The sequence below is a fragment of the Catharus ustulatus genome, chromosome 3 (assembly GCF_009819885.2).
Source record: "Catharus ustulatus isolate bCatUst1 chromosome 3, bCatUst1.pri.v2, whole genome shotgun sequence".
Taxonomy (NCBI): Eukaryota; Metazoa; Chordata; class Aves; order Passeriformes; family Turdidae; genus Catharus; species Catharus ustulatus.
The window spans coordinates 88,570,474-88,584,514 of record NC_046223.1 but is presented as its reverse complement, the minus strand read 5'-3'; the positions used below and the strand labels follow the sequence as shown (position 1 = coordinate 88,584,514).

General features: G+C 36.3%; 1 protein-coding gene across 1 annotated transcript in view; it reads left to right on the top strand.

Annotated features, from left to right (window-relative positions):
* COL19A1 (collagen type XIX alpha 1 chain) overlaps positions 1–14,041 on the top strand; it is a 183,709-nt gene that overhangs the window by 98,062 nt on the left and 71,606 nt on the right. Inside the window, exon 15 of the mRNA XM_033054946.1 lies at positions 8,567–8,614. Within this exon, the coding sequence (XP_032910837.1) occupies positions 8,567–8,614 (48 nt within the window). The remainder of the gene's footprint in view (positions 1–8,566; positions 8,615–14,041) is intronic.

The window sequence follows — 14,041 nt, the reverse complement described above, 5'->3', positions numbered from 1 at the left end:
ACAAAACTTCTTACTTGTAGCAATAAGAGAGATTTTAGAAAGGGATGTGATTAGAAATCCATGTGTTTCTGTGCATTTATTAAGGGCACATACTAAGGTCTTGTTAATACAATTTCATCAATAATTCATGAAGAATTAGAGAAAAGAAATAGTATTGTAATGAAAAATATGCTAAACTGTAACAAGAAATATGTGATAAAATTTATAGTATTTACATAAAACCCTAATAAAATTAGCAATTTCAGTAGTTCAAAGTATATTTTTTTGACTCAGCATTATTCATGCAAATACATTTTATTGTAAATTTGGCATATATATGTGTATATTTGAGGTCTTTTATTAAGGATGTATAGTTTTCCTGTGTTTCTATGAGTCAGTCAACACTCCCCAAGTCCAGATGTATGTATTTACTTTTTATTCTCAGTTAGGGTGGTATTTTTATGTGAGTAGTCCAAAATCATGATCAATTCTCATCCTATCTTTATGCTACCTCTCATTTCTCTGCTATGTTCTGAATTGCTTGCTAAGTAGTAGATGTTTCTTTTTCTTTAGTACTTTTCAGGTGTCTTATGAATAAATGCTGTGCCTACATTTTGAACTTTTCTCCTTTGTTATGTCCCCTTTATGCAGCAATATGGGGGATGTTTAAAGCTGAAGTTCCCTGATAAATTGTGTAGTGTGGGATTTAGCGGCAGAAGCTGGGGACTGGGTTCTGCAGGGTCACAGCTGGCTCTGCAGCTTGCCCGCTCTGGCATCCCCAGCTTAAGCCTGTGCGTGCCGTGTCAGAAGAGTGACAGGTGAGGGAAGGTAGCACAGCCTCTCTTGTAAAATATATGATAACTATTCCTCTCGACACTCGATACGCTGCTTCTAGTTCCTGAGGAAAATGAGCGTCCGTCCGTACGTTCCTGAAGACCTATCCCTTTCAGGAGTTATAAAATAGTCATCCAGATGGCACCAAGTGTTTACTCAGAAGCCAAGGCTTAAGTCGGTCACAGACAGAAGTCCCCAGGACTTGCTTACTAAACAGATATTTGGAATGCTGGCTCCCAGGTCTGGTTAAACTGATCCGAAAGAAGCTGCTGCACAAGTGCCGTGTGGAGGCGGCTGTGGGAGGAAGTTGCAGATTCAGGTCTGGGCAAGCTCCACTGTAGCTTCTGGCTCTCCCCTTTCTAAACAAACATCAGCTCCTGATTGTGCAGCTTTCTCCTCAGTTATTCATGTGAAGCCAAAGAAATGGACACACACTCTCCAGTAGTGAGCAACTCAGATAAAATTACCCTCACTTTCTTTCCACTTAATGAAATAAAGGAAAGTAATCCTATTTGCCTAAAGAAAGTACAGTAATTTCACAACCATACGGTGCACCGGACTGTAAGGCGCAGCCCCCGGGAGTCGGCAAAATTCGCAACTTTGTAGATCATATGAGGCGCACCGGACTACAGGGCGCACTTTCTTTGCAGCGAGGCTCCGTCCCCAGCTCCCCCCGCGCAGTTGCTGGCTGAGGCCTCGCCTCAACCCAGCAGCCATGAGCCTCTGGGCCCACCTCCACCCGGCTGCCGCGGCACTGCCGGCTCCGTCCACGGCTCACGGCTCTCACTTCCGGGGTGCAAATGTCACAACTTTGTAGATCATATAAGGCACACCGGACTATAAGGCGCACTTCCGGGTTTGGGGGAAAATTTTAGTCAAAAGGGTGCGCCTTATAGTTGTGAAATTACTGTATAGACTGCAAAATATATTTTCATTCTAAAACTCTTCAGACATATACTTTAAGGAAAATCTGAATTTTATCTGTTGAGCTTTTTTAATGGGGGTGTAATAATTTCCTGAAACTACCAATCTGTTCAGTTGTTTTTCATCAAATATAGTGATCATTTAACTTCCACAGTATAACTTACAAATATTCTCTTCTTCAAAGCCACTTTTTAATTATGGGAGCAGAAGATTACCTCTTTGTTGAAATAGAAGATGGTTTAGCAGTTATAGTGCAGTTTTTATCTTCTTTATGCTGTAATACTGATACTGAAGGCACAAGGGAAGATTGAAGTCTTAACCTTACAGTAAATTTGTTTTTCAAAAATTCTTACTCTGATAAATTGGCATGAATGTGATTTATATGCCCTTCATTAGAATAATGATTTGAAAGTTGTTCCATATGCAGTAGACATCAATGTAATGAATAATTACGATTGACTCCTCAGGATTTTAATAATACCTTTTTTGATTAGCAAATAAACCTGTGTTTATTAAAAGTACTAGGTTCATGAATGTAAACTTGTGTGAAATCACCTTTCCAATTTCCCTCTCAAAGTATTGTCTCTGAAGGAAAGTACATTTCAAGTTAAGTTGACAGAGAGAGCCAGAAACGTCCAAATCCAAAGAATAATGACATCAGTAAGGAACATATTTTCTGTTTACTCCAGTAATAAATTATCAAGAAAATGTAGCTTATCATGTTTTCTAGCAGACTGAAATATTTCTGCTAAATACTGTCTCCTTTTCTGTATAAATAAATGGATTGAAAGCAGTTTAGAAAGAAAATGGTGTAACAGCAAAACAGTATGGTCACTGCAGTAACTTTGAGTGGTCAAGCAGGTACACAAATCTTTCTACTTGCCGTCTCAAGGTACTTCCGTAAGGATGTGACTGAGATCAGGCCATGTTTGGAAATGCTTAAGATAGAGCTAGTCTAATTTGCCTCATAAATGGTAATACAAGGGGAAATTAGTCATCCTTCTGTGATTTTCCTGTGCCATTTTTCCCATTGTTTTTCCCATATTTGTAACAGTGAGGTGTGTCTGCAAGCTCTGTGGGCTTCCGTGTGGGTGGTGATGGACAGTCTTGTGGACAAGAAGAGGAAACTATGGTAATTGTAGTTTAATGTCTCCCCTTCCTCATCCCCCTGTTTGGGGTTCAAGGTAGGGCACCATCACAGTTGCAGCAAGTAAACTGCCTTGAAGATACCTGAGAAGCCAACACTTTGACCATCTTGACTAGAGGAAAGTTATTTGTATTTCAGTTATTTGTATTTCAGTTTGCTTGCAGAGTGTGATAGTCTGTTATTACCTGAGAGGAAGCCATTCATTCACTCTCGGTATGGTACAAACAAGCCAAAAAGGAAAATAGGGTAGAAGGATCACAGTGACCTGCACAGTAGAACTTGTTCTCTACAAACACCTCCAGATTAAGCAGGTGCCATTAAAGCCTACTGAACTGCATCTTGTATCTGAGATGCTGTGCCATTCTTACATCAGTGCAGCCACAGCAGTACCAACCATCCCACAACCAGTGTTTGGGCGACTGGCAAGTGCTCTTCCAAGTCAGGCTGCAGTTCTTCACTGTGACCACCCACTGTGTTATGTCAGGAATTTTGAAAGCTGTGGTCACTTTTTACCTGACTTCTGAGTACCATGATTCTGTGCTGCTCTACTTGTGGAGTTTGCAGAGGGATCATTGAAAATGTAATTCAACAGTGTGAGAGCTTTTCTTTATCCTGATAAGGACTGTACTTTCGTGAACTACTTTAGTTGCACTTGGGGAACTGCCCACCAGCTTGCTTTTAAAAATGTTTCAGTGGTGATATTATATCAGTGGAACTATACCTTTCTGTTCATCAACATGATGTTTTGAAATTCCTTGGCAAAATAATATCTACTAGAGCTGGGTGTTTTTGAAGTAGAAAGTTTTATCATTATAAAAGCTGACATATTCAAATTATTTTAAAATTACCCATTCTTACATTATCACAAGGTGTTTCTGTATACATAATCTAGACTTTGTCTCTGTCTTTGTTTAACTCATCTCACTAAATTGCATGCATTTTCTCCCTGTCTAGTAGTAGTATTTATTCTGTAAAAATTTCGGTTATGTGTTTCCTGGAATTCATAGTGAAGGAAAACTGGGTGAAAGTAGCTTTGTGTTTACAGAACACACAAACTGGTCTATAAATGAAATAGTTGTAGTGCCTTAATTCAACCAGCATTATTATTGCTAACATTTGTATTATATTTAATTTGAGTTGAGAAGGAAATGTATTCCAGCTCAGAATATATTCCAGCAACACTACCTACAAATGCATAAGGCAGGTGTCTACTCTTCTGCTTCAAAAAGCATCAGCTATGTTTTGAAGCGACTTTCAGAATCCCAAAAATATATGTACTTATCTAATATTTGGCTCTCTTGGCATCAACCATAATCATCTGTGAAAAGTAACATGAATAACAACTTTAAGTAACCTTACTATTCCTCTTCAGCTGGGGCTTTTTCTTTTTTTTAACGCTCTTTGTTTCACCATGGGGTCGTGATAAAAGCTTCGCTTTTCTGAGAGTATATTCTTACACACTTTCTCTGAGTTATTAAATTTATGAACAATGCTTCCACTATGTCTCTGCAGATGATTGTTCTGATGTGCCAGGTATTTAAAAATGCTTTTGCACTTGCAGAGTCGCATGACAGGATTTTAGCCCTTCTACACTAAGTGGCTTCTGATAGCTCCACACTCATACATCTGAAATGAGCAGTTTTTGAAACAAAACACCTTAACTGGCTGAACTGTTTACTGATTTTTCTGTAACTTCCTATCATATTTTTCTTCTACTGTCTCAATGTAAATAATTCTTATTAGTTTTTATCTCCTGATACTTGCAAAAAAAAAGCTGTTAAAGTACTTAAATTTTAATTCCTGCAGATATGTTTCAATACAAATTCTTTTAAAAACTCACTTATTCTACTATTTTAAAACCTGTTGTTTTTTCCTAGTTTTCCTCAACTAAGGCTTAGACTAAGTTTTGATGATATTTCATTTAAATATCTGTCTGCATGTTCTTCACAGTGTGATTTCTTTTTCTATTCTATGTTCTAACCAGCATATTTTCCCTTGTCAACACTTTCCTTTATGGTTTACCTCTTATAAAGGAATTCACACGTTTCTGCTCTTCATTACAAGATTTTGTACAACCCTCTTGTGCCTGGTAGTGCATCATGTGTCATCTTTCTCATAGCCACCCTCACACATTGTGGCAGATTTTCTGAGTTTCAGCTATACTTACGAACATCTCCATTTTACTGACTTTTATTTTCCCCAAGCTACATGGTAATGTTTGAGAATTTGCACTTCATGTTCTTAAGCTCCTTCAGGTATGTTACTCCAAGGGGCTTGCTTGGTCCATGGCAGGAACAGGCTTTATAGGCTGCATATGTTATTTTAATTCACTGCTTCATGAAGGTAGAAGGAAACCACCTTTCATCCTCAAAGGTGTCCTGGCAGAGTCAGGAAAATCCCATGTGTGTTAGGTAACAAGGAAGGATGAATCATATTTTCCTGCCAGCCTGATGTCACATAAATAGACTGGTTTTACACACCACAGTGCCTTGTGCTGTTCCTATACATTGTTCTGCTCATCACCATAGCCAAGCTCTTGCCAGTTTAAAAGTATCAGAGTGACAATGGTGCATATTGAATTATTTCAGTTGCCTTACAATATCTGAAGGGCACCCATAAGAAGGGTGGGGACAGACCTTAGCTGAGCCTGTTGAGATAAGACAAGGGATAAAACTGAAGGAGGTATTAAACTGAAAGAGGTTCCATTTAGATTAGATATAATAACAAGGGTTTTTTACAATGAGAGTGATGAAACACTGGAACAGATTGCTCATAGAGTTGGTGGATGTTCCATCCCTGGAAATACTCAAGTTGAGGTTGGTTGGGACTCTGAGAAACTTGGATTAGTTGAAGATGTCCCTGCTCATTGCAGGAGGATTGGACTAGATGACCTTTAAAGGTCCCTTCCAACACAAACCATTGCATGGTTCTCTGATCTATATTGCTTTGGCTGTTGTTTACCTGGGGAGTTTATACTTGTAGAATAAATTGCCTTCTGACATAAATACTTTGAACATAATCCACAGCATATCCCATATACCATAGATAGATAGATAGCTAGATAGCTAGATAGCTAGATAGATAGATAGATAGATAGATATAGGTATGTATATTCAGTCTATATTCTATCCTTTTATCGGTGGTGTGGGCTCCTCTGACCAACTGTGCTATCCATGGCTGGAGGGAGTCAAATCTGATATTTGCTCTCCAAAGGAAGATCTCCAGAAATTAAATAGAAATTCGACCTAAGTAGATACTTTAGAAGACACTATAGCCTTCCTACAAACACGTATTTCTATTCATTGCCAAGTTCTATAGGAGTTCAATAGTAGAGTTTTATTCATCTGTTTAGACAATTCAGTGTAGAAGGTTTCTTTTTCATTTCCCCTGCAGGTTTCTTCTGAAGTTATTTTTCCTTCATCTCTCCCAGTGAATGTTAAGGAGAGATAGCATTGCTAAGTCATTATTTTGCCCAAATTACTACAGTATTAGATCTGTGTTAGTTAACATGGCCCAGGTTGTCCTATCACTTTTTAAACGGAAGATCCCACTGAAGCTGGTGTGAACTTTTACCTCAGTTTCAATATCAGGATGTGGCTCCTTGTACAGGGGAGTCCTCCCTGCCTAGTTACCAATTGTACGCAGCTCTCCTCCCTTTCCTTGAAGATAAATCTCCTTATCTGGTTCCTTTTTCTTGACAATAATATTGTAGAGAGAAGAAAAAGAATAAAAGTACTCCTTGGATAAAAATGTTGGCTATTAATTATCACTATTGTGCAGTTACATTCCTGTGTAATTCTTGTCCCCTTGGAGCCTTATTGTAGATATGTGAGGCCAAGTATTTCCTCCCCCATAAAACGGACATTACGGGTTTTCATCTCATTCCCCTGCATAAAGTTGTCACTAAAATGAAAAATTAACAAAACAAAATTCCATCTCTTCCTGAATTCCCAGAATTTCTTTACAGAATTAGAATATTGCTAACAGTTAGACAGAACACTGCAAGTTCCACACTACCTAGATGAGAAAGTAAAGAAGCTTTACAGAGGTCACATTGTCATGCTGCTTTATGGGTTTGTGTATGTATAAGCTACATTACTTGCACTATAATTAACTTACCATGATGTTATTTTTTGGACACAACAAATACATGCATAATTTAGTTCCATAAACTTATGGTGAAAAATGGAAATGGTGTGCATCAGCTTTGTAAAAGATCCTACACCTTATCCTGTTTACATTAGAAACTGAAATGATAGGAGAAATATCCTATGGTGAAATGCTGTCCGAGATATATTTTTAGCATCAGTGTTTGAAAGTGGAGAAATGATAGAAATGGAAAAGCTCTTGAAGTGACCACTTCTTTTTAAAATTGAAGTCAGACTACATTCTAATCAACTTAAAACATTACTTGAAGATATATGAGCTAGTAGGTTTGGAATGCCTACTTACTTCTCACATTTATATTAGGAATTAGAGATCATAAACGAACTTGTTAAATTCATTTCTAGAAACCTGGGTACTTTAAAAAATCATGATTGTGAGGGCACCTCAGTTCACCCTTATTGGGTCAATAAGCAGGTGTAGTTGGTTCTAAGTAAGGCATTTGAATGTGACCAAAGATGTAACTCATGCTGAAGCAATACACAAGTCTGAATAATTTCAAAGATTTTAAAATTTTAATATTTCAAATTCTTAAATAAACAAAATGAATGTTCTTTAATTTTGTGACAGCCTGTAAGAATATGTAATATAACATGCAAGGCTTTTTTTTTTCTTAAATTATACAATGGAGAAGTGTTACATATTCTTTGCTGATTACATGGAAAATGTTTTCACATTTCTTGTTGCTATAATGGAAATTGGATTGCTTCCTCAAAGTAATTTTTTAATTGTATACCAAGGTGACTCATGAAGTAAAGGAGGAGTGGGGGGAATGACTGTTCTAAGTTTCTCCGAGATGTTATATGAAGGTTTTATGATTATATTGTACATTAATCAGACATAAAATTAAAACCTCAAAGCATCAGAACTGGTCTGTGATTTTATCCATGACTGAAAAAGGCAGATCCTCGCCCTGAGTTCAGAAGGAAGGCTCACAGTTCAAGAATATATTCACTCAAAGCTCCTGTACCTGTTCAGAAGAGAGAGAGAAAGAGACACTGAAATGTTTTGAAAAGTCAAGCCAGATATGCAGAGGAAGCAGCACAGGGCTGGTTCTTAGGATCCAGTGAGCATAAGGCCTTCTGCTATATTTAGCTCCCTTTCCCTGACTTCCCCTCCCCCTTCAGTGCCTATATTTGAATTTGAGTTGTAGAGTAAGTTGTCTTTCATTTAAAATAACTTTTTATCAATTTTTATGACATCCTAATTTAACAAGATAAATCACTTTTCAATTAATACTGTAGTTAAATATAACTATGCTTAATTAGTGCTGACTTATCTCTTCTTTTCCAAAGGATGCTGCCTTCATATGTGGAATGTGATTAATAATTATTGTTTGTGCTCTTTCTTGCACCTTAATATAAAATTGAAGGAATTGTTAGGAATAGCCAATTCTTATTATTAGGAATAAATACCTTGTCTTGCCATCTGGATCTTTGGACTAGTCTTACTTCTATAGAAAAATAGAGGATGAAAATAGCACTGAATGTTATAATTGTTTAATGTTTGTATTTTTAGGGATTGCTGGAGGGTCCCCAAGGTCCACCTGGCAAAGAAGGTCAAAGGGTGAGTAAACTGGCTGAACAACTGTTGAGTGTGCTAACAGCTTGATGTGCGACTTCTGCCTGAGCACTAATAAAAAATGGTAAGGTAGCAGCTGAGTATGAAGCATGCTGACAACAAACTGAGCCTTGACACTTGAGGTTTCTCTTCAGTTGAAGATTTAACAATTTCAACCATCTAAATTGTTTTAATGACTGGCAGCACAGATGTATTGCATTGTGTTTTGTGGGTTTCTGCTGTAATTTTAGCTGAAATAATATTCAAACTTCTCAGTTTTCCTTTCTTTAGCAGAAATGAACTATACCTTACAATATCTAAGATGTATAAAGATATTAATTTAGGGGCATTATCTAAAATATTAACAGAAACCAGTAGTACTGACCCATATCTTTTAATGCCGTTATCCAAGCATCAGTGCCTAACATATGTGTACAACAGATATGATACAGTCAAGGGGGCTGAGGGCAGAATATGCCAAATACATTAAATAAACCTTTGGTTATTTCAAATTTTAATATAATTAAGTAATTGATTGACTGGTCTCTCCATGTTCTGTTTTTATTTTCCCTAACTTATTGAATTTGATTATTCATTAGAACAGATAACCAATATTTATGATTGTGGTATCATGAGAATTAATTCAGTGTTGTAAATTTATAATCTAGTATGTTCCTAAAAGTTCAGGAAGATATTTAGACTCAAGTATTTCAATATTTTTGCAAATTAAGTGTGTGCCCAGTTTGCAGTTTCGAAGTTGGGTCTCAGTAATTCTTGGTTTATTAAGGCATCTTGATATTCAATATCATAGTTAAAATATCTGAAGTAAAAAGATTTAGTGTTTCTCATCTTTGATCTTAGTAAACTGCAGTGAATGATTCCAATAATAGTAATAAAACTAACAGAAGACTAGCTTGAAAAAAATGAATAATGATACAGCTATGTTTTATGTTAGTTTTTAAGTTTTGAAAATAGCAATAAATTCCATTTAAATTGAACGCAAAGATATGAAAGCTGAGTTTATTTATGTTTCTCACTAAGGATTGAGAATCTGTTCAGGAAAAGTCAGTGTAGTAATGGAGAATTCAAAATTGTGTGATGAATATGGTATTAAAGCACATCTACTACCATATTAACGCCCTCAATAAGAATTTTATAATTACCATGACTATTACGGTTAGGCAATTAATTATATAGGATACTGTGAAAAGATAGTTGTATCCCCTTTTAGCATATTTTTACAGTTCTTCTGTGGAGTATTGAATCTGCAAAAAGCCAGATTCTCCTTTAGGAACAGTTATAAACATTCTTGTGTTTTGGAAGCTTCACTCCTGGAACGTCTTCATTTTTTAATGCAAAAATTCAGAGTTAACACACTGTATTATATTTAAGAGTGGATTTGGAAATACTTTTCAATTTTTTTCCATTTTGCAGTAGGAATTAGTAGGTTGATACTTTCATTGTGGACATTTTCCTTCTCACATAAAATTGAGCTGCTGTCACACTCCAGCCTCCATAAAAACGAGAGCTCTGAGGGTTTTGTAATCTCACCATGCACACAGCTGCCTTGAGCCAAACAATGGGAACTGCAGACTGTGGAGCCTCAGCATCTGTCTTTATCTTTCTACCAGTGAAATGCTCACAACAATACTGCTGCTGGCCACTCCCGCCCAAGCATTAACAACATTGTTGGCAGTCTTAATTCAACTCCCAAGTGCTTTTGCATTTCCAATACATTTAATTACACAGTAACATACCATTTGTAACAAGATCTCTGCTCTGTTTAATGACAAACAGGACAGTGCACATCTAATGGCTATTAAATTCTCCTTTTTATTCAATTATAGATGTCATGTTCCTCTGTTCTACTTTCAGCAGATCCTTCAAATCTTTCACATTATATGGAGTTACTGCTTTTCTCATGGGCTGTCTTTTGAAGATTAAAGCATATTATTAAGTGTACAACTAGCTAATAATTTTTACTCCAATATATTAGTCAGACCCAAAAAACATATTGTGTCCATTCTGAAGACTGGAACTGTAATATATTAGGGGGGGGAAAAAAGCCACTCCAGAAGCACCTGGAAGTCTCTATTCAATTTGGATGCCACACTTTGAGAGCATGAACTTCTATTTTAAATTGCCACGTAAATTCGTACGGTAGTTGCTATATTCCAAATTTAAATTTCCCTCTAAATTTGGAGCATTTTTAAGTGTTCAACTCTTTTTAAAGATGGTCCTAGATTAGTAAGGATTTGACAATAATATAGTGTGTAACTTACAGACCTTGGAATACACATGGAAGCGAGGAACTGAGGACAATTAGCAATGTTAATAGTGATATTGAAGAAACACATAGAAGGCTCAGGTTAGAGCTAGTGGCAGGTAAATGGCAATAGAAGATTAGTAGAAAACCAAGGAAGAAAACATTTTCATTTTCAGAGTGTTTTGGGTGAGGTTTAATTATATCAACTCAGATCAGGGTTTCATATTAGAGCTACTAAGAAATACCAAAGTTGCCCTGTCCCAGAGTGGGCACCCATCTCTGTGCATTCCCCAAAGAGGGAACTAGGAAAATTGTACCCCTACTGAGAGGAATAAGTCTGAATAGTAGTATTTCTTTCACCTCACAGGAATAATCTGCACAAAAAATTACATCATAAAATATATATAATAATTATTGTAGAAATAGAATAGATGTTGTTATTATTATAATAAATATAAAGATAACTGAACTGCAGTTTTTGAGGTCAAAGTTATGTCCACCTTAAAATGCTTATTGACACATACATCAAACTGGCTTAAAAATGCAAATTTGTGTCTTTACTTAATTAGATGATGTCAGTGGTTTATTTATTTCAAGTGTAAAGGGGAATCAATATATTTTTTCAAATAAGATAGTAACAGCTTTTGTCTGATAGATGTACTGTAGACAGGGTTACTGGTGTCATTAGAGCTCATGCATGATTATTAAAATACTGAGTATGTCACTTTATGTGTCTTTGATATATTATATTGTATATATAATATAATAATATATTATTATATTATACTAATGTGATAGTATGTTGCTACTGTATGGTCATACTGGGTTATTATCTTACTCCCACACAAAGAGGAGTTTGTTTTTACTTGTTTACATGGTGGTTAGCAATGGAAATTTATGACAGAAGTGTGTGAAATATCCTCTATCTTAGTTGGTCTCCTTGGATGCTTTCCAGATATCCTAAAGTATAAAAAGGTTTGCAGAAAGCAGTAGGCTACTATGATACGTGTGCAGAAATGTAGTTTGGGTAGATCATTCAGAAGGAGAGAGAAGCCCTGAAAATTCTTTGACTAGTTTTGTGCAGCATTAAAGGATGCTGTATTAGGATGCCCAAGCTCTACTTTTGGCTTTATTTAAAAGAAAGTTGAAAATTTGCTAAAAATTTCAAGTTATGAAGTCATGGAGAACAGTAAGTGTGATGACAGATAAAAGTTAGGTTCATAGTCGTATTACTTCTGTCATACTACTCTAGTAGTAAAATGCATAAATATTTATTTTCTGAATAAAAATTTTGATTAATAGCCTAGTATTTATCAAGAGTATTGATTAGATCTCTAAGAACCATAGAATAGACTCATGGGTTTCCATTCTTTCCTCACTTATTGTGACACCTTTCCCTCTCATCTTTTTCATTATCTCTTCTCATTGTGCATGTGACTGACTTATGCAGGAGAGCAACCTTTGTGAGCAATTGGTGTAAATAACAATCTTCAGACTTAACATCTTGTTTTCTTTGCATAAAAAGGGAGGAACAGGGTTCTGAGATCAGGTTCAGTTTTGCATGGTTTACTACTGTGCTTCATCTACACAAAAGAAATTTCCTGGAATTTTCAGTAGCTCTACAAAAATTCTTAAAAGATATTCAATGATTCATCATACATTGTCCATCCTTAATTAGACTTCCACTCTGAAGGCAAAATTAATTGTCATGGCAGAAGACATCATAACCTGGTTACATCACAACCTGACCATACTCAAAAAGCACATAGTGAACTTATTTCTGACCCTTTAATCAACCTGAGACTTATAAGTACTCATTTAAAGGGTTGTAATGTCATCAGTGAATGTAGTTAAATTTTGTTTGAGCCCTTGTGTATCTCCTTTTGCCAAGATACCCACTACCACTCACCACTCACATTTGTTAGTCAATGTTGTGTTTTCCTGAGGGCTCAAGACCTCAAACATTTGCTCTTCTTTAAAAAGTCTGGTGTTTCCTCTTGCTCTACAAGTAGTGAGTTTGTACTTTGTCAAAGGTTTTAATCCTTAATGAAGTGTCTTGTGTTAGATATGAAACCTTACTCAGCAGAAGCTTTGGGTTTTAGTTCTGGTCACTGAAAGAAATGGGCCAGTAGAAACAGCTACTCATTCCTTTTCCCTTATTCCTGCATGAGAAATACTAGACTGCTCTGTGGGCAGGCACTGTATTCATATACAATTTTCAGTGTCCATCACGTTGGCTTCTGGCATGTTACTGCTGAAGCAACTTGATATGATTATACAACTCCGAATGACATCAGGAGCTTCAGAAGGTGATTACACAATGCTCAGAAAAGTCTAATATTACCAACCCACAAACAACAGTAAGATTGGGTAGTAACCTAGCGTTGCATGGAATTTAAACCACAGTGGACTACTACACCATCTTCCTGGATTCCTGTGTTTGCAGAACTATTATTTTTCTCAATTACCCTGCCCTTTGTAGGTAAGCTCCTCTTTTGCAGAAGTCCAGTTTCCACTTCAAAGAACATCAACAACAGACTCTTTGCAAGTCTCCTTGAATTGTTTTTTCCAGTGTTTCTTGTCAAATGTTTCACACATTTCAAAACATACATTTTATTTTACCCTGGGCATGTAGCTAATCCTCCGTTAGCCTCCAGAAACTGGGTTTTTTAATATCTTCTTTATATTGGTAAGATGTATTTAGAGTTTTGTCTCTATAATCAAGCCATCATTCTATTAATTTTTGAAAAAAAAATTCAACTAGGGGCCTTGAGCTCCCATGCAAAGAATTTTCTGAGGTCTTCAAATAATTTTGCCATGTTGCTGTGTATTCTTAAAAATTTCTTTTACCTGCAGTTTACAGGCTACATGGAGCTTTCCACACTCGACCTTTACTGTGTTAAATGCAATGAAGTTTAGACTTCCAAATTAAAATTCCAAGTGTTTTGAAAAAGTAATGCTTCTTTTCAGTGGGATATCTTTGTAGCAGGGATTTTCCCTGAACTTGATGCATTTTTTATAAAAAAGTTTTTTTTTCTGAAAATTATTCAATTTTTAAATGCTCATACTTAGAGATGGTGGTCACAAGGCACAGGACCCAAGCACTGCTGAAGGAGCACTAACAGCTGCTTGCTGTCAGTTTTGTACCCAGATGTAGGACACAGCTG